Source organism: Octopus bimaculoides, chromosome 20 (assembly GCF_046866305.1).
Source record: "Octopus bimaculoides isolate indiv1 chromosome 20, ASM4686630v1, whole genome shotgun sequence".
Classification (NCBI taxonomy): domain Eukaryota; kingdom Metazoa; phylum Mollusca; class Cephalopoda; order Octopoda; family Octopodidae; genus Octopus; species Octopus bimaculoides.
In genome coordinates this window covers 46,728,357-46,754,399 of record NC_142947.1, presented here as the reverse complement: position 1 = coordinate 46,754,399, position 26,043 = coordinate 46,728,357, and the positions used below count along the sequence as shown (strand labels likewise).

Sequence of the window (26,043 nt, the reverse complement as noted above, 5' to 3'; positions counted from 1 at the left end):
TCAAAAGGCTAAAAAATAAAGATATAAAAGAAATGAATTTTAAAAATACTATAAAAGAAAATTGAACACTTAAGTGATTGTATTTTTAATAGAAATAAACTCGAATCCCTAATTGCTCATTTTTGAGATTAAACCAATGATGAAATATAAACTGAAGTGAATATAACACAAAAATTTCCACAAAATTAAATAAAAGAGAAGGAAGTTATTTTCTAACCGGTGGCTTGGCCTAAATGCAACACAGTGGACTGTTGCCAAAGGCACCCAAGAAACAGAAGTATCAAAATATGAAGTTAAATAGTGTGACATAATTTTTTATTAGTTATCTTGAATTATTTAAGGCAACTCATTATCTCGTAATTAACGAGAAGGTGGAAAGACTGAAATAACAATGATGAGAGAACAATGCCTATAATGGAAATACTGAAGAGGATACAGCCAGAGTCATTAACAACAAGATGATGATGATGATGATGGAAGTAAGATGTGACGGTGGTAATTACAGTACAAATAGAGATGATGACAATGATGAAATGATATTAAGAGGATCTAAAATGACAACAGAATTGTTGACTCCTTCAAAAGAATTAACTGTTCCAAGTACTGACTATTTATTAACCAGTTTAGATTTCATTCAATTTACCATAAGAGGTTTCAAAAGCTAGGATGGATCAAGCTCTGAACTGATGGTGTTAAGTAGATAAGAGGTAAGAATTGTTGTGGCCTGAAAGGGTTTCACCACAGGAATTCCCATCAAGAATCTTGCAAATCAAGTACAAAAACGAGGTAAAATATTCCCCTGAATAAAATGTAAGGCCACAGCAGTGGATTCATTATTAACTTTTCATCTACTTCAGAGACGAAGACTGAACTGTTAAATGATTTGGGATCAACAATTTTTAATAAGATCATTAAGTCTCGTGTTTTTAAGGGAATGGAATTGAGCCTGAAATGCAGACTGGCTTTAGCAAGAAAAGCTGACAACATAGGGAAGCAGATTGAATGTTCTGTAACACATAACACAAAAACTAAATGATTCTAAATTCAATCCGAGTCGAACAATAAAGACTGGTACATTAGTGAGGCTAACACTCCACCTACAGGAAATAAAAGAGAACTAAGAACAAAACACAAACCATGAAAACATTGTTTATGCACAATGATACCCACCACCCAATACAGACACCACAACCACATTCCTAGCAGCAGCACCATTATTTATGAACATACTCCATGGTGGTATGGCTTAACCAAGTCTGCCAGACCACAATTGGCAACAAACCAAATAAGAATAAGCATTGAAGAATATAAATGAAGTAGGTCAGGCTTCATCATATAATGATCAGGTGTGGGAGATAACGGAGTCTGAGGAGACAGGCACATTTACCTGCTTCTGTGATGCTTAGATGTCCTTCTGAACAACAGGTGAGAGGGCCAGCCATTGGATATGGCTGAAATGTAATGATGGTCCTAAAATGGACTTGCAGTCAAATAGTCAGTCAAAACAATAGGTGGGGTGCCATAAAGCCATCAGTGCCAATTAGACATTAAAACAGAACCAAAGAACTGACTGACAAAGGAGTCAGAGATTATTTTTAGAGAAATTTATCTTTTGTTCGTGTATTTTTTGATGTTGAAAATGAAACCTCGTGTCACATGTACAATTTATAATGGTCAGTATAGCTTAACACAGTCACAAGGATTTGATCAACCAGCAGAGAATATGAAGAAACCATTGTTAAACGCTGCTTTGTCTACCATGGACAGAATCTAGAATTGTCTACAGCCTATTGGCAGCAACAGATTTCCACACTGTAGCAGACTATGTACACATGCTCAGTCAGATGTGACTGAAAGTGATTAAAGTAAATCCATGATGTGATTAAAGCTGACAAGACATATAGATTATAAAAAAAAAAAGAATTTTAAAAAACATTAAAAAAACCACAGCCATTATTATAAATGAAATATAGAACATCAGTTTTGATATTTTTATACTGGAATAATTTTTAATAATATAACACATTGAAATTTCCAAGCCTAAAAGCCACATTAATAGAAACTGTGTGGGGGGAGGTGTTTGTAGTTACTGGAAGATAATACCTTCCTATTTTTCAAAACAAGATTGAAAATTCTTAAGACTAAATCTCCCAGCAAATCAGTCACAGACGCATACTGACCAATGTACAACGCACACGTATAGAAACAACACTATGAAAAGCTAACATACACACACACACACACGTGTGTATGCACATGCATCCTGTAGACAAATTGGAAATGTACAGGAGAAAATGGTTAAATGCATTCACACTTTCTCACTCACACACACTGCAGTTCACAGGTTTCAAAAAACAGTAACAGAAATTCATCTGGTTTTATGAGATGAGGAATCCAATATTTATTCTATTCTACAGTGTCTAGAATGTTAAGTAAATAATGGTTAAGCTCCTACAGGTTCAAAATGCTCTATTTATTGCACCTATACAATAAATTTACCTTCTATTATAAAACTGTATAAGATATGGGGAACAGTGACAGTATAGCAAGGGAATCTGCTGACCTTGTCTATGACTCTTTTCAACGAGACTGATGTATACAATGAACATTTCCAAATTTTGAATTTCCTTGTCATTTTAGCTTGCAATATATCTCCTCTCTTTTTCTATTATAACGTACTTGTTTCTTGGAAGAAAATCTTGATAAGCACAGTTGTTTGCAGGTTTTTTGCTGTTTCTAATGGGTCTGGTTATAAAATAAGATTCCTCATCATCACTTTTACACACATGGTCTATGTCAGTGAGAGTTAGGCACATTGCCAGGGCTAATGTCAATCCTTAATTCAGAGTTACTGTTCTCCAAGAAGAAATTGGACAATCACACCTCATCTAAAAATTCCACTTTTGATATGGTTTCCATGGCTGGAGACCCTTCATGCCACCAACTACCATACAGAGCAAATTGGGTGCATTTTAGAGGTGTTACTTTGGTCCCTTTTAGATTTAAGAAGTTTGTTTAGCTCATGCTTTTCTTTTCAAGGCAAACATGCAGTGATGAGGAACATTAAAGAGAGATAAAAAAAATAAGTGAGAATGGAGAGGGGACAGGATTATGGGAATGGTAAGAGAGGGGGAAAAAAGAGGGATAGTGACAAGCTTCTTGCTGCAGTTTGGATGTTGAATAGGAATAACAGCATGAATTGATATAACGCCACTCTCATTACACAGAGTTTGTTACATGCGGGTGGGACAACACTTCTAGCACTGTTTCGCTGACATGGTTGGGTCTTCCCTAGAATTTCATATCACCAAACATCTCAGTCCATTGTCATTTCCTCTGTGAGCCCTAACATCCTGAGATCAGTCCTCACATTTTCATCCCATGCCTTCCTGGGTCCCCATCTTCCACAGGTGCCATCCACTTTCAGTGACATGCACTTCTGCATACAGCTGTCTTTACTCATACGCATATGTTTGTTTTACCATGCTCGCATAGGTTAGATGAATATATTGTTGAAGCATTGAGCGTATATTAACAGCTAGATGCCCTCCCTGTTTTTCAAGTAAGGGGTCTCTTATTTCACACATCTTCAAAAGGGCCAAAGCAAGAGGATTCGTTGACAGAAGCAACAACAACAACAACAACAATATTGCTCCCAGTTTGAAGCTTTCGTAGAACATAAATGTAAACAAACTACAAGGTTTCTTTCAGTTTTCATCTACCAAATTCACTCAAAATTTTGGTCAGCCTGGGGATATAGCAGAAGTCACTTGCCCAATGAGTCACACACAAGGATTGAACCCAAAACCACATTCCTGGAAAGCAAATTTCTAAACCCCACAGCTGAAGCTTGCTGCTGAAGAAAACAAAAACTTTAGTTTCAAATCTTGACACAAGGCCAGCAATTTCAGGGGTGGGGGTGGCTAGTTGATTACATCGATCCCAGCGCATAACTGGTACTTATTTTATTGACGCTGAAAGGCTGAAAGGCAAAGTTGACATCAGCAGAATTTGAATGAGAAGAAAAATATTACCAAGACAACACTAGCAGACAGTGACTTCAAATGCAGTCACTGCAGCCGAGACTGTTGCTTCCGTGAGGACATGTTACAGACTATTTGTATATACAGAACCGCAAGCAAACAGAAATGCTTCTACTCAGTCATTCAACCCTCTTAAGTTGTCAAATCTCAAATTACACCCTATAGCTTAATATATATAAAAAAAAACCTATTAGATAATGTAGCTTAATGAATAAAAAAAAAACAACAACAACAACAAAAAAGAAAGCAACTTTTAACAGTCACTCATTGAAGACTGACCTGAAACTAAACAATAATACTTTTATACAAGGGAGAATGAAATGCGTTATTTCAGATAAGGTAAGCTCATGTCCCCTGGAAAGGAAGAAATGTCAAAATTTGTTTCATTGATTGATGCAAGTTGAAGAAGATTTATAAAGAAGGGAGTAATGGGTAAAGATTGACACCAATTAAGTTCTGTTTCTTGTATAAACAATTGTTAGTGGGGAATGGGTAGATCTATCCAACCTACCATCCATAGAATACACAACAATGATATGGAAGTGAAAATATGGCTCAAATTCTTCAAGTCAAGACTTGGTGCATTGACAAGCTAATGGAATGTCGGCAAGAAGTTGTGAACTATGAAGGAGAATATATTATTTCTTGATTTATTGAAATTGTTGATGAGAAAAAGGATTAAAATAAATGAAAAACAAAAAACGAATTTTTGATAACCCAACATAATCATCTGTTAATGAACAAATTTGATTTGCATCAGCAACTGGATAAGGGGTAGACCATAGCACATCACTATCATTTCACAATGTTCTAACCTAAGTATTTATGCTTAAGTCCCCTTTCATCTACCCCCAAACACAACAACTTTCCCTCCTTCTTATTATCCATTCCCATGTCCACATCTGTGTGGTTGTATTTGCAATATGCACAAACTAAACATCCAACAACATTTCACTCATCTTCTCTCATAACACACGTCCAACAGATCACTCTTTCATTCCCAATTGTCAGAGGTTCTCTAAATTTACTGTTGATATTTGTCATGCACTGTGACATTTCTTACAAACATCTCATACAGTTCGCAGTTTGTACTAAGAAAACTTTTATCAACAGAGGGAGTCATTTACATCCTTTATCACCTTTCAACTTAACCCTTAAAACAGATAAACACGCACCAGTTTTATACAAATCAAAATAAAGGACTTTTAAGTACCATTTCAGAAATGTAATGATGTCAGAGAGCAAAGCTATTGTAATAGTAGTTCTGTGTATATATAGGTGAGATCTGTGGGTGCCCTGTGTACTTGGGGCAGGAGGTAAATACAACAGTGCAAATTAAACAACTACTTGTCAACTATTTAGTCATGAATTATGTGATACAATGGTACCCATGTACAGCTGGGAGCACTAAGCCTTCAGCAACTAAATGACTTGACCATTTATATTTATTGGGTTGGTCAAGATAAAGGAACTGTGCCCACTGTCTTGGCAGGCTCTCGGATATCAGAAAGACGGATGCTGTTAACGTTGTTCATGAACAGTTGCAAGTGGTATAAGCTAAAACAAAACTATGATTAGTTACCCTATAGACAAGACAATTTTAAAGGCTTCTGTCACAAAGGAGTAAATAAAATCTATAACAGCGCCATGAGTCCAAGAGAAAGCCAAACAGTACATGTCAGTCTGTGATGAAATCTAGCATATTCCAAGATGCTCCATCATGTTGAAGTTGTGTTGTTTATCTCAATGTAGGTGAGGTTTATTACCAAATTCTCTTGAACACAAATTCAAGGACCAAAGCTCAGTACTTATTTCTATAGAGTTAGATTGAAGCTCAACCTGTCAAGAAGCAAAACTGGTCTACACTAAGTTAATGTCAGATTTTATTCTGCACATATTCAGAAACACAAGTGATTACTTTCAGAGAGGTCGAGAATGGAAGTAATAGAGACAGACGATGACAACATTGATATAGGAATGGTAGTTTCATGGTACCATTGGAAAATCTCAAACATATTTTGATGATCAATAAAAAAACAGGGTAAAAGACACTGAAGATATGTAGAGTACACACACAATTTGTGTGTATAATACGCACACATACAGATGTAGTGAACTTCTTATACAGCAGACAACCCTCCACACACACACAAGCAGTCACACCCACTGATGGACAAGTACACATGAATGAATCCACCCACCGTCTGACCCTCACACACAGAAGTGCATTTACCCTCAGGCACAGACACGCCAGATACACAAAATAACCGAACCAGGCAGACATATACATATATTCCTATACAAGCAGGCATACATCTGTCAACACGGACACACCCACGCGGATGCATGCATATATATACAAAGAAACACAAGGCACCAGATGCTATCACACACACACACAGATAAAGGATAAAGTGTGAATAACGATGTAGAAAGTGGATATCAGTGGCGAGATAACAGGTCTTCACGAATGAGTACACCAGATGAATCACAGATACAGGAAATAAATTTATCAATAACATAAGGCATGACTTATTTTATACTACGTTATACAAGGTTTTGCACACACACACACAACAGAACGTTTAGATAAATTCTAAAGCTTCTTGAATCGCGACTACAAGTTTTACGTTTCGAATTATCAAATCGTTTGAACATGTGGAACCATGGAACTCGAGTGACGATTCAAGAAGCTTCTGTTTCCACTATAAAATATAGACACTATACAGACATTCACCTATCCATGTACATTATAGGCACACGTATGTATATATATATATATATATATATATATATATATATATATATATATAGTAATTGAAAAATGGTCAAAATTAGAATCAGCTGCGTTTACACAAGCTTATCCAAGGATTAACAAATATATGTATGAATATATATATGTGTATACACACACTACAACCGACAAAGTATATATTCAATATATAATATATACGTATGCACAATATTTACCTAAGTTCTGCTTTTTAAAGACCGATTTCAATACACACAAGCACGTATACACACCTAAGTCTCTCTCTCTCTCTCTCTCTCTATATATATATATATATACACACATATTTATACACACGCACGCACACTCAAATCAATGTCTAAATATATATATACATACATACACACACTCAAATCAATATCTAAATATATATATATAAACACACACAAACCAATGTCTAAATATATACACACTCAAACCAATGTCTAAATATATATATATATATATACATACATACACAAACCAATGTCTAAATATATATATATACACACACACATATACACTTAAACCAATGTCTAAATATATATATATATATATACATACATACACAAACCTACATTTCTCATAAATATATGTACATACACACACCTATATATATATATATATATATATACACACACACACACACACACATGTAGACATACACAGAGAGCCAGTGGTGTAAGAAAAAGTGTTCCTCCAAGAAGACGTCTCAAAGACTCGAAGACATCAACTCCATAAAAATCTAACACCAAAGACACAGACATTAAAAAGGAAACTTCAATAACAACAAAATACACCACCATTTCCCTCCTAAGACCCTCTCCTCAAATACATTAATTACCACATTAACACCATCATATATATATAACACTCTTATACATATATATAATATTTATAGTATACACCGTGAATCTGCGTATACTATTTGTATGTGTCTACATATATTTGCGTATATACATACATACATATATATATACACAAACACAGTTTATGAAGGCATCGTTTATATACACATACTGATACATATATACACATCTATAAACATATATACATAGATAAAAGGTACATACAAACATACATATATATAGAAAGTGCATTTGCGTATACTATTTGTATATATTGTGTATATATAAATATATTTGCGTATTTATGTATATATACACTTTATATACGTATATATACACACATATCTACATACATACGTACTTCTGCGTACATCTATGTACATAAACATCTACACACATTATATGCGTGTATATTAAGTATATATAGGGGGTATATAATACGTAAATGTGATATATATGGATATTATATATATATAAATATAGTTTTAAATAGAGCTGTGTAGAGCTTGAGTGGAAGTGTGAGTAGGGAAATAGTGAGGTGGTAGCAGAAGTGATGGACACGGCTTTGTAGAAAGGGAGGGGGAGGCAGAGAGATGTGAAGGTCTTACTGGTGCTGGGGGTTTTTGTGTTGTGGTTCTTTTACGCCTTAGAAATAGACCAAAGAATTCATTGAATAATGTAGATAGGTAATGGTTGAGTAGACCATGAAACAGGTGTGTTAATAAGGTAAGTTATTGAAGAAGACAGTACCTGGGTAATTTGTTGCTGTAGAGAAGACTGTTCCACTGTCATTTTTACAGCCGACAGAATATGGCGTCCTCCTCGTAGAACATGTGCTCTGACTAATACACTTAACACTCTTCAACTCGGTAAACTTGCATTATATCTCACTTTTGGTGTATTTCTAACGACTTTCAATGCACTTTGTAGAATTGAGAATTTCTTTTTCGGACGAGAGACAGTTTCTGTATCGGCTATTACTTTGAAAAGGACGCGAGAATGACACTTGTACGTTGGTGTAAAGCTATTTAATGGAACAGCCAGGGATTCCCACTACGTTGCGATGTAAGCAGAAATATCATTGGTTCAGACCGGGAATCCCTTATTGGAATCCCCTATGCAATCTTGTAAATAAATAGACATATGAACTTTCACCAAATTTATTTCTATTTTTATAATTACCAATCGGTAAGACGAAGACGAACATAGTCGTTATTAAATTAGATCTGTCATTTAAATAAATCTGTGACGAAATAAAACAAGTAAAGAAAGTTGGTGAACGGCACTGGCCAATGGTTAGTAGTGTTACATATTCGGTGTGACACCGGTTGTTAGCAACGTGATGGCCAACGTCTTCTTTTTAATTTTGCCCGTCACCTACGTGTCCCAGCTTCAAACAATCGCCACAACCGGAACACTATTGACTCCTCTCCTCATGTGAAACTCTCCCAGAAGACAATATAAAATATATTGCAGAAACAAACCGTCGTCGCTGCTAAACGTATTCGTGAAGAATTCCATATTTTCTTCACGGCCAGCAATGTCTTCTTTCCTTGTTGACTCCCTGGTGATGCTTTTCTCTCAAGTAGGTGTCAGTCTTTTCATTCACCACTATAATCGTCGACTTCTTCATGTTCTTCCGCTTCTCACACACAGGTGGACAGGTACGAGAGATATTGTTACAAATGGCACAGGCGGTAGAGCTTCATAAAAACAAATACCTTCTTCTGGGTTCAAACTCTACCAGAACCCTTTCATTCCTCCACTCCGTCCGCGGTCAATGAAATAAATAAATACCAGTAATAAACTGGTGAACTTTCTCATTTATTCATTGGGTATCGTCCGGTGTCCTAATTTCAAATTGCTCTTTTGACTGTCTTTGTTATATATATATATATATATATATATATATATATATATATATATATATATGTAGGAGGGGTATGTATACACATATATGCGTGTGTATATGTGTGTATACATAAGAGAAAAATAATTTTTACACTCAAACTAGGTATAGACGAATTTATTTTTCCTATGTTGTTCTTAATTTAACGCGTAAATGCACAGTCAAAATATCAGTTTGAATTTAGGACTCTAAAAGCAAAGATCACCCTTACTTTTACAGTTCTAAATTCAAACTATGCATAACTTTCCATTAGAATTTTGACAGTAACTTTATTTTCATTTTTAACCGAATTAATGGATTAAGAAAACCATAATAGAAAAGTTGTCAAACTGCCAAAAGAAAAGCGAAAGACAAGTTGCTTCTTCTCCAACCCATTCAATTTGTTCAAAGTTATGTTGGGTGAATGTATAAATAATTTATTGTTTGGTTTTTAAATTATTAATAATTAGAAAAGTGCCAGTAGGTCCATTCTTTATTCAGGGGCTGGGTATTTTCATTGGTCGGTGCTGAAAGTTGCCAAACTTCGGTAAATGCTCAGAACAAAACAGTGCCATGGAAGAGTGTTTGACAAGTTCATTTCCATTGAGAAACGAAGAATCACCCAGTTTAGCTGCATCCACTTTCATCTGAGAAAGAGAGAACTATTGCCAAAATTACATTCTAAATATTGCAATTTCTCTAAAGAACCAGAAAATTCTTCAGTTCTCATTAATTGGTAACTCATCTACAAAGCTCATATGTGACTCATATCAGTGTATTGATCAAATATCTTGGTCGGTTCCGCTGCTGCTACTAAGCACACAAACCTTTATGACTACATTTAAAGAAAATTCTATCAAGCTGATTGGCAAATAGTCAATAAATACACAACAACCATTTGCCCACCAACGTACTGTTTCCTCTCTTTGTCTCTGCTACTACTACTACTACTACTAAAACAGCTTCTACATGTTTAAAGCATCTCTATTCATTCTTAAGTGCTGCATCAGTCTCCCACCTCAACGTTCCTAATATATCTCACCCTTCTTAATCACATAAAATGGTTTTCCTATAGCAACCATATTGACCTCACCTATCTAAGATGACCCACGAAGGTCAAAGATATTGGCACTAGTACAGATTCACTGATAACAGTAATAATGATAATAATAATAATAATAATTGTCATTTTATGTCCATTTCCCTGCTGGCTTGGGTAGGAGGGGTCAATAGGTTTCAATGGATTTGAGGACCACCTTTCGCTCCAATCGTCTCATTTTTGATGCCATTCCTAATCTCAACTACTCTATAAGAATGTGCTGGGTACAATTTTTCCCAGCATCATCACTGGTTAAGTTGCCTTGTCATCAGTGGGACTAAAGAGCCCTTTCAAGACCTGTGCTGTTGTTGTTTGAATCAATTACCAATCACTCACCTGAGGAATTGGGTATTTTTTGTGGGACCAGCACTGTTAGTTCACCTTGTGGCTCACATGTGAGAAAATAGTAATGGAGGGAAGAACAGAAGGAACAGTTTTGGGTTTGAGAGTAGAGGAGTAGAGGGGAAGGAGAAGGGTTAGGGATTAGTGAGAAGGCACAGAGTGGAAATGGTGATAGTGTGAGTAAGTGAGAACTGAGTGGTAGAAGGGTTAGGGTTAGGGTTGGGGTGTCTGCCATACCAGCATGGGTTGGACCATTCATCAGGCTTCAAGACAGTTCTTAATGCAGTTCTACTAGTTTACTGTTAAGAGATGGTGTTAGTGAAGGCAGTTATAGGAGAGAGAGAGAGAGAGTGAAAAGTAATGTCTGTGGGTTAATGAGAGAGTGGTGAGACGAAGGAGTGGGGTAGGAGAAGAAAATAAAAGCTCCTAGAAATCGTTTAGTTTGTTTCTGGCTGTAGAACATTGCATTAATACGTCTTCACCCAACCCATGCCAACAGGGAAAAAGTTTGCATAAAAACAATGGAATGATGATAATCAATAACAAATATAATAATACTGATGTATCTTGAGTACTTTTATCTACTATTTTCAGGTGCTGTTTTTTGCTGGAGGTTGGGTATTCTTCTTAAAACAGTTATTCAAAGATTATGAAGTAAGTATTCTGTGAAGCATAACTTGTTTCCCCTCTCTTTCCCCCTCATCAAAACCCAATCGAGGTCATCAATATACAAAGCTTAGCTATGATTATTCCACCTCTGTTTTACCTTATTATGTCTTCAGCTTTAGATCTCAAACAGTTCCACAGAGATTACAAGGAATGGCCAAAATTATTGATCTTCTCTTAGACAATACACCAACTGATCTAAACTACCACATGAATAGGGTATGGGTTCAACTTTCCACCTTTACCCTGCAATTAATATTGCTCTTTATAAACTCATATTTCCTGTCATTAAGTAACATCATCATCATCATTTAACATCTGTTGTCCATGTTGGCATGATTTGGACGGTTTGAGTGGGCTGGCATACTGGAAGGTTGCACCAGACTCCAGCCTGATTTGGCATGGCTTTCTATGGCTGGTTGCCCTCTCTAACATTGACCACTCTGAAAGTGTAATGGGTGCTTTTACATGCCACTGGCATGTAAAAGTCTTGGGCACATTGAATCTCAATTGTCTGAGAGGAGCTGCAGAAGTCAAGACCACAAAAGAATCTCATTTATCTGTGAATGTATTTCAAGGTCATAATAGAAGTCCTTTTCATGGTTGGGTGTACAAAGCTCAAAAACACAATGGATCACGCTTGTCACAGTAGACCAGGGGTTCTTCCCCCAGGTGGGGGTGCTGGGCACATCAAAGGCAGCGATAAGGAGACAGCAAGGTAACATAATTAACATACTAAATGTTAACTATATTAGTAATTACACATAATTAAACTCTTAATGGTAATTAAAATAAAATGAGATCTCACCAGGCAGAGGTAAGTCATTAACTTGCAATGAATAAAGTAAATTTACATTTGTCGTTATTAAATTTTTATCATTTCACTTTTTAAAACATTATTTAATCTCTTTTTAGAGTAAAATTTATAAACTAACATCCATGTTAAGTTAGTTTAGTCGTGATACCTCACCACTTAAGTGGGTGCCTCTTTAAAAAGGGATCATTACAAGATAAGGGTCAAGAACTACAGCAACAGATTTCTGATAGTTGTGGACAGTGGATTTCATTTTGCTCAGACAATCTAAGGAAGGCCAGGTCAAGGTCACAGTAGACATCCTGTGTCTTAGAGAGCCTGCAGAAGTCAAGGTCACAGTGGATGGGATTATTTTGAAATGTATGTATTGAGTCATCCCATAAATAATAAGGCAGTTTTTATATTTCTTTTATTTTTCAAAGTGAAGATAAAGTTCTTTTTTAATCTAAAATATACTCTCCTTCAAAACTTGCCCCCTTGAGTGGGACAGAAGTTCATCACATAGTGAACCCCCAGTTGCAACTGGTACTCATTTTCAGTTGAGTGGACAGCAACAAAGAGAAATGAAGCACCTTGCTCAAGGATATAATGTGCCCTCCACCCATAACTTTATGACCAATGAGTACCAGTTGCAACTGGGGGTTCTCTTTGTGATGAACTTCTGTCCCACTCAAGGGGGCAAGTTTTGTACTCTGAGTCACTTCAATGCCTCAGAAATTGAGTTAAACTCCATCCTAATGAGTCTGTAGGTTCAAGTCAGACGTTAATGCTATTTCTAAACCCTTCTAACCCACACTGCTATGTCTTTTTTTGTGTGTCTTTTGCCAGGTTCATCGGTCAGCCATCCTTTTGGTCTTCTCCATTACATTTTCTTTATGCTGTACAATGTTTGAATTAATTATTTTCGAAATACTTGGAGTTTTAGATGCAAGGTTAGTATTTTCTTCAACTTGTACTTCATATAAAAACCTGTCTGTCCACCTAATCCTCTTCACCATTTCTCTTCTCTTTGTTCATCATCCTGTAAGTTGAGAAGACACTCTAAGAACTCTTCACCACTGTCTTTGCTCCTTTTTCCAGCTGCGAGAGCCATGGATCTCTCTTCAGCAAGACACTTGGCTCTGTCCCTCTCTCACACTTTAGCCTCTCAACACTTGGCTTATCTTACGAGTTACTCGGTGACTTTACTAGTGCTGTTGCCACAGCAAAAAAGCACTTGGTGCACTCAATAAAGTGACTGGCATTAGAAAGAACATTCAGCCATGGCAAAAAAAAAAACATTGGAGCTCAACACAGTCCTTTAACTTGTCAGATCCTCTTGAATTGTCCAATTCTTGCCATCTTGAAAGACATGTTAATCTGTGGTGATGCTTATATATAGTTATGTATGTTCTGTTTGCACTCCTAGTCTGTACAATTGTCTAATAGTATATTATTTCTGATTTCACACAGTTCCAGATATTTCCATTGGAAGCTGGGCCTTTATGCAATTTTATTTGTCCTCATTGCTGTCCTCCCCATGCACATAGCTTACTATGTTGTCAGTACGATACGATTAGGTATGTATAGTCCCGTTCTTCATTTATCTATAAACACACACACACTCACGCATACACAATTCGATGTACACGTTTTGTGTTGGTTTCTTTTTTTGAATCTTTCAGTCAGAAGGGAAAGGCATACTCCTGGTCCTAGAATAGGTGAAAGGGAAAGGAGAAAATATCCTCAAATCAGAGATCTGGCTTGTACACTTACAACGGAATAGACACAACTAAAGATACCCACAGTGCCAAGTGATGATGTTAAACTAGATTAGTGACCCTCAACTGGGTCCACAAACCCAGGAGATTTTGTTGTTAAAATTCATGTGCAATGAATTGGTTATGCTTATACAATAAGCCAAATATTTTAACAGCTCCTAGTATCTCATTCTAAAAATATAAATGGATTTTTTAAACATGGAATGGCTATGGGGATCCACCCGAGTAAAATAGGAATCCAAGGGGTCCGTAGGCAAAAAAGGGTTCACAACCGAGGTTATAGTAGAAGACAATTGCCCAAGTTGCCACGCAGTGGGATTGAACTCAAAACCATGTGATTGGGAAGCAAGCTTTTTACCACACAGCCACAAAATGTTAAAAGTTCATCTTGAACTTATCAGGCTGGAACTAATCCCAGTTTTCATGACAGTTAAGTAATAATAAAAGTCTGTCCCCTGAATGGGACCCTAGTCTGCTTGGTTGAGGAGTTAGGGTTAGGGTTTTAGATTCAGTCCCACTACATGGTATTTTGCCCAAGGGTCTTCTGTAACCCAGTGAGAGTAGATTTGTTAGACAGAAAACTGAAAGAAGCCTTTAGAATGTGTGTGTTGCCATCTCCTTATGTTGTCAAAGTGTGAGAGTTGTTAAACAAATGTCACTGTCCTGCAAGTGGTTGCCTTCATTTCCAATCCTCTGTGGAAACATGTTTGGCCATTGAGGAATATTACTTTACTTGCAAAGATGTGTGGGTCGATGACAGGAAAAGCACCCAACCGTAGAAATATCTGCCTAAACAATGATGATGATGCTGGTGATGATGATTTCTCTATTGCTATTCTATATCTCCTGTGACTAGAAGTTCCACTTGTATTCTTTACCATGTCTTTTTTTCCTTCGTTCCTCTTCCTGCCAGTTCCTCAGAAGAAACATGTACAGATGATCTTAACAGGAGTGACGTGGTGGATATTTCTCTATTTCTTCTGGAAAATTGGAGATCCATTTCCTATTCTTAGCCCTAAACATGGTGAGTTTTGTTTGTTTGTTTTTTTTTTTTTAATTTTTATTTTCCAGGCAGGTCGAAGGGTAAGAGACAGACAAAACCTTAACCATTAGACAATAAATCGAAGTGTCGGCAGCAGGGCGTGGATTTAGTTATCAGCAGGACCTAACAGATTAGATTCGTGGCTTTGAACTAACAGGAGGTCATGCAGAGAATCTTGAATACAAGACAATAGATGAGACCCTAATATTCCAAGTTAGACGGAAACTGCGGGACCACATGGAGCAGCATCCTGTGACTCCTATAGTATGCACAACCAAAACCCCTATGAATCCATGCAGCACCAGGGTTAGAGCCCCTGACTCCTCAGACATTCTGGATGTTCAAGCAAGTCGCATAATGACTGATGAAGGTACTTCTTTAAATCCAACTGGAAAAGAAGTAACTGATGGCGAGAACAGAGGAATCAGACTTATTGGGGCATCCTGGGGGACGACCTAGATTGATTGGTTCCTTCCTTTTTATTCTCAGATATTCCTAGATTCTAGATATTTCTTGTTTTAGTATTGTAGAAAAATTTCTGTTTGAATGTTGTTCTTGTATAAGCCCCAGGTCAGCCCTGATTAGACAGACCTATGATCAAAGACAATCTAACTATGGCCACCCTATTTCAAACATGGCCTTTCCTTTTCTACTGATGTTATGGTGGTGAGATATTGGGCTGTTATTTCTAGTAGTTTGATCAACCACATAAACACTTTCCCCTCTCTGGTAATAAAAGGCAGTAGGGCATCCAGTTGTAGAAACCATGCCAAAACAGACAACTGTCCAATAAGTTGTGCTCTTCATTAATAACTAATCAACAGATGCTAGCATGACTGTGTGATTAAAAAGTTTGCTTCCCAACCACATCATTCTGAGTTCAGTCCCACAGCATGGCACCTTGGGCAAGTGTCTTCTACTATAGTCTCAAGCTGACCAAAACTTTGAGTGGATTTGGTAGACGGAAACTGAAAGAAGCCCTTCATACGCTCGTATGTGTGTGTGTGTGTGTCTTTGAGTCTGTGTTTGTCCCCACCCCTCCACTGCTTGACAACCGGTGTTGGTTTATTTATACCCCCATAACTAGCAGCTCTGCAAAAGAGACTTACAGAATAAGTACAAAGTTTAAAAGGAATAAGTTTTGGGATTGATTCGTTTGACTAAGATCCTTAAAGGCAGTGCCCCAGCATGGCCACTGTCGAATGTCTGAAACAAGGAAAAGAATAAAAGCAACAATGAACCCTCTCACCTCTCCTCTCCTTAATGTCTCTTTCTGTCCTTTTCTTCTCCGACAGGAATCTTCTCCATAGAGCAGTGTATCGGACGGGTTGGTGTCATTGGTGTGACCATAATGGCCCTTTTGTCAGGGTTTGGTGCTGTCAACTGCCCCTACACGTACATGTCTTACTTTGTCAGGTAAGTACACATCTGAAATATCTGCTGGTGAACACCTCCCCCCCCCCCCACTACACTTCTCTCTCTCTTTTTTCCCTCTCTCTCTCTTGTCATTTGTTATTACTCTGAGAAACATTAGAAAATATAGTTTCAATTAAGAAATTTAAAATGTCAGTCTTTCCTTTATGACAGCAGAAGCACCATCATTTCACACCAGTGTGTGTGTGTGTGTGTGTGTGTGTGTGTGTGTGTGTACATTGATAATAAAACATGACTGTTGAATATAGAGGATACAGGCTATGGCTCATAAGAAACAAAACCAGCTTCTTAGTTGGATGAATAAAACCAGCATCCATGAGCAATGCATCATAGCTGTGCTGATAATAGATGTTGTGGAAGGATCCTGACGCCCCCCCCCCCCTGTGACCGAAAGTGGACTAACCCATTTTATTAAAATAAACTGTTTGGACTGTCTGTTGACAGCGCTGGTTGTCCATATTGGTTATCTTATTGGTTATCTTATTTTTTGAGTAGTACAGAGTTTGTTCTGTGTGAACATATTAATTCTGTGAAAGGCTATTCTAGATAACCATATCCAAATATTTATTTGGGTAATTCTATTCTTATACCTGACGTGCACAACTCTCGCCATAACAACAGACAGAGAAAGCTGGACATGAGAGATATCTTCCATGATATATTAAAAATGATGGTTGTATGTCCTTCATTCAAGAGATGAAATTACGTTAGAAGATCTAGTTTAAGGAAGGGAAAGAATTTAAGTATATCCCTTTTTAGGGGAAATAAAATCATATTTCTTTTTTAAGGAAATTATCAACTATTGCTGAAGGGTTAAACATGTATGTGTGTGTTTGTCAACTGTACAAACGACCTCATTTCTCCACCAGAGACAGACAACATATATATGGAAGCGGTTGCTGTTAGTTTATCTGATAACTCTGCTGTTGGCTGGAATATTATCTGCTGTTGATCCTACAGTCAGCTCCACCTAATTCCCTAATTAGCCCTACTATTGTCATGTACATTGCTAACCTTGTTATTAACCCTGCTCGTCTCTCAAATAGGCACATAACAGATTCGGACATACAGAGTATTGAGAAACGACTCATCCAAACCATGGACATGATTGTGATGAAGAAAAAACGGTAAGGCAGCCTTTTTTACCAAGCCAGCTTTCATAACACATCATCATCATCGTCATCATCGTTTAACATCCGTTTTCCCTGCTGGCATGGGTTGGACTGTTTGACTGAGGTCTGGAAAGCCAGCGACTGCACCAGGCTCTGATTTGATCTGGCAAAGTTTCTACAGCTGGATGCCCTTCCTAACACCAACCACTGGCAGTCTGACAGCACTGGCATCGGCCATGTTTGGATGGTGCTTTTTACGTGCCACTGGCACAGGAGCCAATCAGGGTGGGGTGGGGCTGACATCAACTATGTTCGAATGGTGCTTTTTACATGCCATCGGCATGCCCATGCTGCAGGTGGTGGCCACATTGAACACTTGTAGGACAGGAAATAAAAGTTAATTGTGAGTAAATACTTGTGACTTAACTGGAGTTCTCTATTTATTACTTTTCCTTATTAAAATATTGCGTAATGAAATCGGTTCATTCAGTTTGAATAACCCTGTGTGCATGTGTGTGTGATGTCCTGTACCCATTGCACTACATTGAATAGGAAGTACAAAGACCTCTTTGTCTATCTGGAATTTGTGCTCTTCTTGGTTTCATCTTGTTCATAGCATTTCCAGATTCTCATGATGGTGGTTGTACATTCAGCTGCAGTTATTGAGAAACCCAGTCACTGAGACAGTCGTAAGTCTCACTGATTTCACCAAAAAGCAGGACTAAGTATTGGTTTGATGACGACCACGATGGAATCAGCTGATTCATTGACAGAAAGTGAATGGTTTGGGCATCACATGAATATGACCTACAATCAAAACATGGAAAATTTGTTATCACAAATTCAGACCCCAATATCAAACCAAACTCAGAGAAATAGGGAACTGGTGCCAACAGAAGAGTGTAGATAACTTGGAGCTGTAAATTCTAGAAATCTTCAAAACCCCTTCTATGCACATGTGCACACATAGAATTCCTGGACCTAACAGGTCATTATTTCAATGTTGCCCTCGGTATCTCGGAATGATATCTGCTAAATAACTGGTAATCTATATGACTACAGGCTCTCAGTCTTTGTTACTCCTCCAAAACCCTCACCTTTTTATACGCAAATAAATAGTCTTAAAATATCTGTAAAGCTAATATGTATTATAACTGTTTCTCTCGGTCTCTCCTAGGATTGCGTTGGCCCACAGAGATAACCTCCGACAAGCTGCTTTGAACAAGAATCAAAGAGGTTTGTTTGGAATGTTCCGTGCCACTACATCTAAAGCTACCACTGAAAGTATCCTTTTATCAAAAATGATTCTTCTTCTTTTGTCAATTTGTCAGGCTGGTGGAGTGGTAGACACATTACAGCATTGGACAAAATACCTTGCTGTATTTTATCCCGGTTTCAAATCCTGCTGAGGACAACTTTACATCTCATTCTCCTTGGGGTTCATAAAGTATAGTAGCAGTCAAGTACTGATGTGAATGGCATGGATTAAACCCTTCTCTTCAGAATGCTGACCTTGTCTCTAAGTCAGTACTTCTCAAACTTTTTAATACTCTGGTCAGATTCAAAGCCTGGACTTTTCAGGGATCCTCACCTGAAAAAGGAAAACACAGGTCAATTAAAGAAAAGTTTCTGTCTATATAGGGAAGAGCATCGGGGTGGGGTGGGGGCACTGGAAGAATGCTTGAGGGCCACATAAGGCCCTGAAAGCCACAGTTAAGAATCACTGGCCTAAATTATAAACCATTACATCAAATTTATCTCCCTTTGCAGAACCATTGCTTCAATAAATATCATATTTTACCTCCATCCAAGAGTTATCATTAGACAAGTACTGCTAAGGGCTGATGACTAGAAGAGCATTCAGCCATAAAATCTTGTCTCAAAATCAATTCCCATCTAACCCATGCTAGCATGGAGAAACAGTTTGTTAAATAAACAAACGGATGAACGATTGTCTCTTGTGAAGTGTCATGTGACCTGTTGAATCATGCTTACAATGTTGTTGATGATGATGATGATGATCTTTAACGATGTGTCAGATGTATCACAGTTGAGAAATGAGACTTACGCCCTCGAAGAACTTAGTCGACAGCTGTTTCTGGAATCAGTTGATTTACACAACACTCAGGTAGGATTTCAGTTTCTCATTTAAAATTCTCCATTTTTATCTTGTTTTTATTGTTGTTCCCAGTGGTGTCTATAACATAAATACCAGTTATTCCCTGTGGTAATTTATAGTCTTCTGTGTATAATTGAATTGCCAGTTATACAATGGCAGTTATTGGTAGCCTTGTGCTTAGAGACGACTGCTGAGTTGGTCAGCAGAGTTGATTTGGAGGCACCATGAAAGGGTTCCTACCACTTCCATCCAGTCCTGGTTTTCTGGCAGACTATGGTTCCTAATGTCTTGCTATTGATTCTATCAAATTATAATTATTGTCAATAAGAGAGATGTTGGGTTTTTCTGAAGACGACATTGATAGCAGCAACAGCAGAGATGATGATGAAAGCAGTGGTGGTGAGGACAATAATTGTAATGGTGAGGATGTTGGTGGTGGTGATAGAAAAGATAAAATCTGTAGTCTTTTTGTCTTTTAAAATCCGTATATTTTCTTTGTAATATTTTTCAGGAAAGAATCGAAGAATCCAAAACTCTGAAAGGAAAATACTTCAATTTTCTTGGTTATTTTTTCTCAATTTATTGTGTTTGGAAAATTTTCATGGTAAGACACTTAAGACAAGCATTGGTACCTTTTAAGCTTGCATTTATGAAACCATTTGATACCAGTCATATATAAATGTAGCCTGGTGTGGCTCTTGGCCTTGCCAGCTCCTGTTCAACTGCTCAGTCCATGCCAGCATGGAAAATGGATGTTAAATGATGATTATATATATGTATATATATATATGTATATATATATATGTATATATATATATATATATATATATATATATATATATATATATATATATATATCAATATATGCATGTATACATACATATTCCCTGAACTTCACCCAGCCAAGACTGGTTTGTCGTATTCTGTGGAACCATCCAGCCAATGCCAGCATGGAAAAAAATGAACATTTAAACAATGATGATATTTTAATTTATACACTCATCTTGTGATTTATACATTCTTTTTGAAAGATTTGTAAAAAGGTGATGTACCATGTATAAATCACCACTCTCCCTGACTCTCTCACACACACACATTGTTGCTATGGTTATTGCTGAAGTCAATAGAATATCCATGTTTGGGGCTCCCTTGTTAATCCTTTTATTGTTCCTCTCTTATTTAGTCGGCCATCAACATCATTTTTGATCGAGTGGGTAAAGTTGACCCAGTCACTCGAGGAACAGAGATTGCAGTCAACTATCTTGGAATACAATTTGATGTGAGTATAGTTGTTGTGACCTAAAATATAACTACCCCCTCCCTACTCTTTCTCACTCACAAACTAGCTAATCAACATCACATAATTTATTCACAAGATGCTGAATGGGCAAAGACATTAGCGCATAATATAGGTTGCCTTCTTGTATTTTTTCTAACTCCCTATACTCTATAAGTTCCGACACTGTTAAAGTCAACTTTCTGTGTTCACTGCTAAACCCTATTGGTAGAAGCCTATCCATCATTTGAGAGCCCAACAGACAGAAGTTCCCTCAATCCTAATCCTATACAACTTTCTGTAAGAATTTTGCTGGATAAATCCAGAATTTAGTGGAGTTAAGTCTCAAGTGAAATTATGAGAAAACGTTTTTAGTTTATTGAATAAGTTGCCAGATGCAACGAAAATTTTTAGAAAAAACAAATAAATGGGTGGAAATCAAACCGGGGTGTGTGTTAAATAATAAGGCTCTAAAGGAGAATAACTCTTCCAAGACACAATAAAATTTATAGTTTAGTTTGTTTTTAATTCTTTACTTAAACGACATTAGAATAAATTTCACTTTTTATAGGATCCAAGGGAAGTAATATTGTAGTAGTATAAAATATTTTCCCATCACTTAAAACTCAAATCCTGTTCGTTTTAAATTAAAACATTTTTATTTGTTTTGGTTATTTTGCCTAATTGTGTTTATTTCTTTTTTTTCTGTTTCTTCTCCTACCTTCTAACCTCCCACCCAAATTTTGATAAATCAATTTAGATTATAACAAAATTTGTTCTAAAGAGAATATAGTCATAGCCGTAAAAACCCTGCCAAAACTGACATCGTGTGTGCTGGTGCCACATAAAAAAAAGCACTCAGCCACTCTTCAGAGTGGTTGGTGTCGGGAAAGGCATCCAGCCATAGAAACCATGCCAAATCAGACAGAAGTATGGTGCAGGCTTCTGCCTGGCCACTACCTGTCAATCCGTCCAACCCATGCCAGCATGGAAGGAGAACATTAAACGATGACGACAATGATGATGATGATGATGTCTATGTGTGTGTGTGTGTTGTGTCTCCTTGCTGTGACCTTGCGTGATGGTTATAAACGAGCATCATTTAAGCAGCATCCATTGTTTCTAGTCTTCTGTGAAACCATCTGGCAATATGGAAATATTAACCTTGCTTGCAAACTTGGTGAGGTCAGCAATAGGAAGGGCGTCCAGTTAAAGGAAACCTGCCTCAATAAATTCTGTCCAAGCCATGCATCTATGGAAGAGTGGATGTTAAAACTAATGACAATGGTTATTATTGGTTGATAGAATTCTTAACACTGCAAATGTAATTGTTGTTGTTGTTGTTGTTGTTGTTGTTTGCAGGTAAAATTCTGGTCTCAGCAAATATCCTTTTGGCTCATTGGAATAATTATCATCACATCCATCAGAGGACTCCTAATCACACTCACCAGGGTAAGTTGTTGTCACAATGTGTTCAAGCCCAGCCTCTCTCTCTCTCTGTCTCTCTCTCTCTCCTGTCTCACATCAACGCATTCAATCAGTTCAACTAATCAATAGAATTCATTATTGATGATTCATCAAACAAATGGGTTGTTTTCTAGGATGCTGTTCAGCCATTACTCACAACACACACACACATAAAATGTGACTAAATGTAGCCGCACAATACAGCTACAGGCAAGGATTGGGAGAAGGTACTTCTCTTTTGGTGTGTCAGTCATAATCTAAGCTTTTGTTTAGAGCACCCCAAATCCCTTTGTTTGACTTCATTTTAGGGATCTTTTTTTTTTCCTTCCATTATTTTTTATTTTTGATTTCACCATTTTACTTGATGTAAAACCCCAGCACCATTGTATTTTGGCTCCTTCTGTAAGCCCAGCATTTGGGCCCCTTGTCACAAATAAAATAAATTACTACAATTATTGTTAGGATGGTGGACTGGCAGAAGCGTTGGATCCACAAAAGAAAGTTAAACAAACAAAGGATTTTGGGTACCACATACATATGACTCTAGAATGCTCTGATGTACCAAACACAAGTACCTTTTCCCAATTCTTACTGTCAACCTGTACCTGTATTTGTGGGTATATTTAACCACACCACAATGCCTTTGGGTATTTGTTCCAGCAACTTATGTTCCGAATTCAGATCCTGCTAGTGTCTATTTTGTTTCTGCATTGTTTTGAGGGCAATTAAATAAAATACCAGTCACATACTGGGGTTGATGTAACTGATTCGCCCCACCCTTTACCTCAAAATTGCTAGCCTTGTGCCTACATCAGAAACCTTTCCAAATGTGCCATGCTGACAGAATTGTTCAGACAAAATGCTTAGCGGCAATTTGTCCATCTTTGCATTCTTTCATCCTTTCAGGATTGATAAAATTGATACCAGTCATGCACTTGGGTTGGTGTAATTGAGTAACACTGTCTCTAAAATTTGGGGCCTTGTGCCTAGAGTAGAAAGGATTATTATTCTTGTTGTTATTATTGTTGTTCTTGCTTCTATTGTACAGTTTTTCTATGCGATTGCCAGCAGTAAATCTTCCAATATAATAGTCCTGTGTTTGGCTCAAATAATGGTAAGTTCATTTTCATGCTGTCTTTATATACAGATACACACCCACACATGTATACACTCACAACAGTTTTCAACTCACATTATATACCTATCACACACACACAACCACCAGCAGGCTTTTTGTTCAGCTTCTGTTTACCAAATCCACTCTCAAGTCCTTGTCAGTCTTGCTATTTGGTACAAGATGCTTGCTTGTCTGGTACATAATTGAACCTGAAGCCATCTGGTTGGGAACCAGATTTCTTAACCACAAATGCGTGCTCACACCCATGTCTGTAGCAACATGAAAGAATCCATTCCAGATCAATATGGTTTTCTGATTTTTAAATCTCTTAATATCTTTGGAGACTGACTACCATGACAGAATGTACAAACCAACAAGAGAGCACTCAAATATCTACTAATCTTGCTAGAAATAGCAGCCAATTCTCATTCAAATCACATCCCAACATCGTACAAAAGATGTAGAAAATACACCTTAGATGATGTAGTCCTAAATAAAAGTAGTTTTGAAAAAAATAACTAAATGGTCATGGGTGGAATGTCTTTGAAGCTATACAACTATAAAGACAGCCCAAATAATATATGGACTACCACTATTCTCAATAAGTTCATAATGATGTTGTATGTTTTGCTTCATTCTAGGGAATGTATTTTGTGTCTTCTGTGCTTCTAATGAGAATGAATATGCCAGTAGAATATCGGTAAGTTCCATGTGAAAGGGCAGACTTTATTCTTTCCTCTTTACGCTTTGAGGTTAACTTCACTTTGCGAAATTTTATATTTTGTGCCTATTTTAGAAGATTTTTTTTTTTTTTTGTCACTTATTTAGGGATGTGGGAGAAACAAGAAGAGAAATGTGAGAGGAACAAAGTCTGTAAAGGGGGAGTGATCAGTTCTGTGAATTAGGGGTACCCAGATGAGTAAAGTGATCAGATCTGTGAATTAGGGGTAGCCAGATGAGTAAAGTGATCAGATCTGTGAATTAGGGGTAGCCAGATGAGTCAAGTGATCAGATCTGTGAATTAGGGGTAGCCAGATGAGTCAAGTGATCAGATCTGTGAATTAGGGATAGCCAGATGAGTCAAGTGATCAGATCTGTGAATTAGGGGTCGCCAGATGAGTCAAGTGGGAGGAATAGAATCCTGCTTCGTTCTCTCTGTTCTGTGTTCAAATTCTACCGGGATCAGTTGTTGTCTTTCACTCTGTCTGAAATTATTAAATACCAGTCATGTACTGGGGTACCTATAATCAACTGTAGCCCAACCCTTTTATGTCAGATTTAGAAATGGTTATTTTTATAATTTAGTTTCCGTTTCTTTAATTCCAGATCAATTATAACGCAAGTTCTTGGAGAATTACAGTTCAGTTTTTACCATCGCTGGTTCGAATTTATCTTTCTAGTGAGTGCCCTCTCCAGTATTGGTTTTCTCTACATTGCTCACCAACAGGCACCAGAAAAGAACCTTTTATGATTTTCGTTCATAAACTATTTAAAAACATCTCACTTTTTTTTTTTTTTTTAACACAAGAAATATTCTCATATTTTCTTCTTTCAGATGCTATAGACATTGGGTTGTTCCCCTTAGCATTTGACAAACGTCTAAGATCATATACTCCCCCCCCCCCCCCAATTTCCTGCGTCTTTCATCCCTGCTTTATTATGTAAATATTCAAGGCTATCTTTCTTTAGAAATTAAAAGTTTGTTTCCTCCTCCTCCTCTACTTTTTCCAATGCTGCATCAACCATCACCATTAATGGTGCATGAAATCTCTTGGACCAAACCATGTCCGTTCCTTGTTAAGAGTCATTTATATAAAATCTTTTCTCCATCTCTCATCGTTGTTACTTTAAACAAGAGACCATTTCATGTTCCGTCTCTTTTGTATTGTCCACAATAAACTGCTGACCATGACTGGAAATGCTTGTCTCGTTATGTTAGGTGTTATTGTACAGGACATTAACACTGACCATTATGGTACAGTCCCCAGTCAGGTTGACTACAGTGTGTCTCCTGCGTGGTAAGAAGTTTGCTTCTCAACCACGTGGTTCTGGATTCTTCTATAGCCTTGGGCCAACCAAAGCTGCGTGAGTGAAAGAAGCCATCGTACATATATCTGAGTGTTTGTTTGTCCTGTACCACTGCTTAACAACCAGTGTCGGTGTGTTTGCGTCCCCATGACTCAGAGGTTCAGCAAAAGAGACCGATAGAATAAATATCAGGCTTAAAACAAAGTTAGTACTGGGGT

General features: G+C 37.2%; 2 protein-coding genes across 21 annotated transcripts in view; one reads left to right on the top strand and one right to left on the bottom strand.

The window, feature by feature from the left end:
- Positions 1 to 8,473, bottom strand: part of LOC106881227 (ubiquitin carboxyl-terminal hydrolase 25) — a 39,735-nt gene extending 31,262 nt beyond the window's left edge. For all 19 annotated transcript variants that reach the window (XR_016237692.1, XR_016237693.1, XM_014931530.3 and 16 more), the window contains exon 1: positions 8,412 to 8,473. Coding sequence is in view for 17 of the 19 variants with exons in the window: in XM_014931530.3 (XP_014787016.2) it covers positions 8,412 to 8,453 (42 nt within the window). In the remaining 2 variants the exon portion in view is untranslated. The remainder of the gene's footprint in view (positions 1 to 8,411) is intronic.
- LOC106881228 (Golgi pH regulator-like) lies at positions 8,240 to 25,295 on the top strand. Of its 2 annotated transcripts, none has more exons than XM_089338563.1 (15): positions 8,240 to 8,387; positions 11,585 to 11,644; positions 13,299 to 13,402; positions 13,923 to 14,029; positions 15,144 to 15,254; positions 16,568 to 16,688; positions 17,753 to 17,833; positions 18,996 to 19,102; positions 19,858 to 19,946; positions 20,449 to 20,541; positions 21,121 to 21,216; positions 22,576 to 22,665; positions 23,729 to 23,794; positions 24,439 to 24,497; positions 25,124 to 25,295. In XM_089338563.1, the coding sequence occupies exons 3-15, from the start codon at positions 13,356 to 13,358 to the stop codon at positions 25,266 to 25,268; spliced, it is 1,212 nt and encodes a 403-aa protein (XP_089194689.1). In that variant the 5' UTR covers positions 8,240 to 8,387; positions 11,585 to 11,644; positions 13,299 to 13,355; the 3' UTR covers positions 25,269 to 25,295. The 2 variants fall into 2 exon arrangements, with proteins under 2 accessions (XP_089194689.1, XP_089194688.1); XM_089338562.1 differs by lacking the exon at positions 8,240 to 8,387 and adding an exon at positions 8,982 to 9,246.
- Positions 25,296 to 26,043: the final 748 nt, after the last annotated feature.

What these genes read in the sequence shown, in the direction of transcription:
- LOC106881228 (XM_089338562.1), top strand. Translation starts at nt 9,202, where the DNA reads ATGTCTTCTTTCCTTGTTGACTCCCTGGTGATGCTTTTCTCTCAA. An exon ending in TGTCAGTACGATACGATTAG is followed by an intron (nt 14,030 to 15,143) that starts GTATGTATAGTC and finishes TCTTCCTGCCAG; the next exon opens with TTCCTCAGAAGAAACATGTA. An exon ending in GTGTTTGGAAAATTTTCATG is followed by an intron (nt 20,542 to 21,120) that starts GTAAGACACTTA and finishes TCTCTTATTTAG; the next exon opens with TCGGCCATCAACATCATTTT.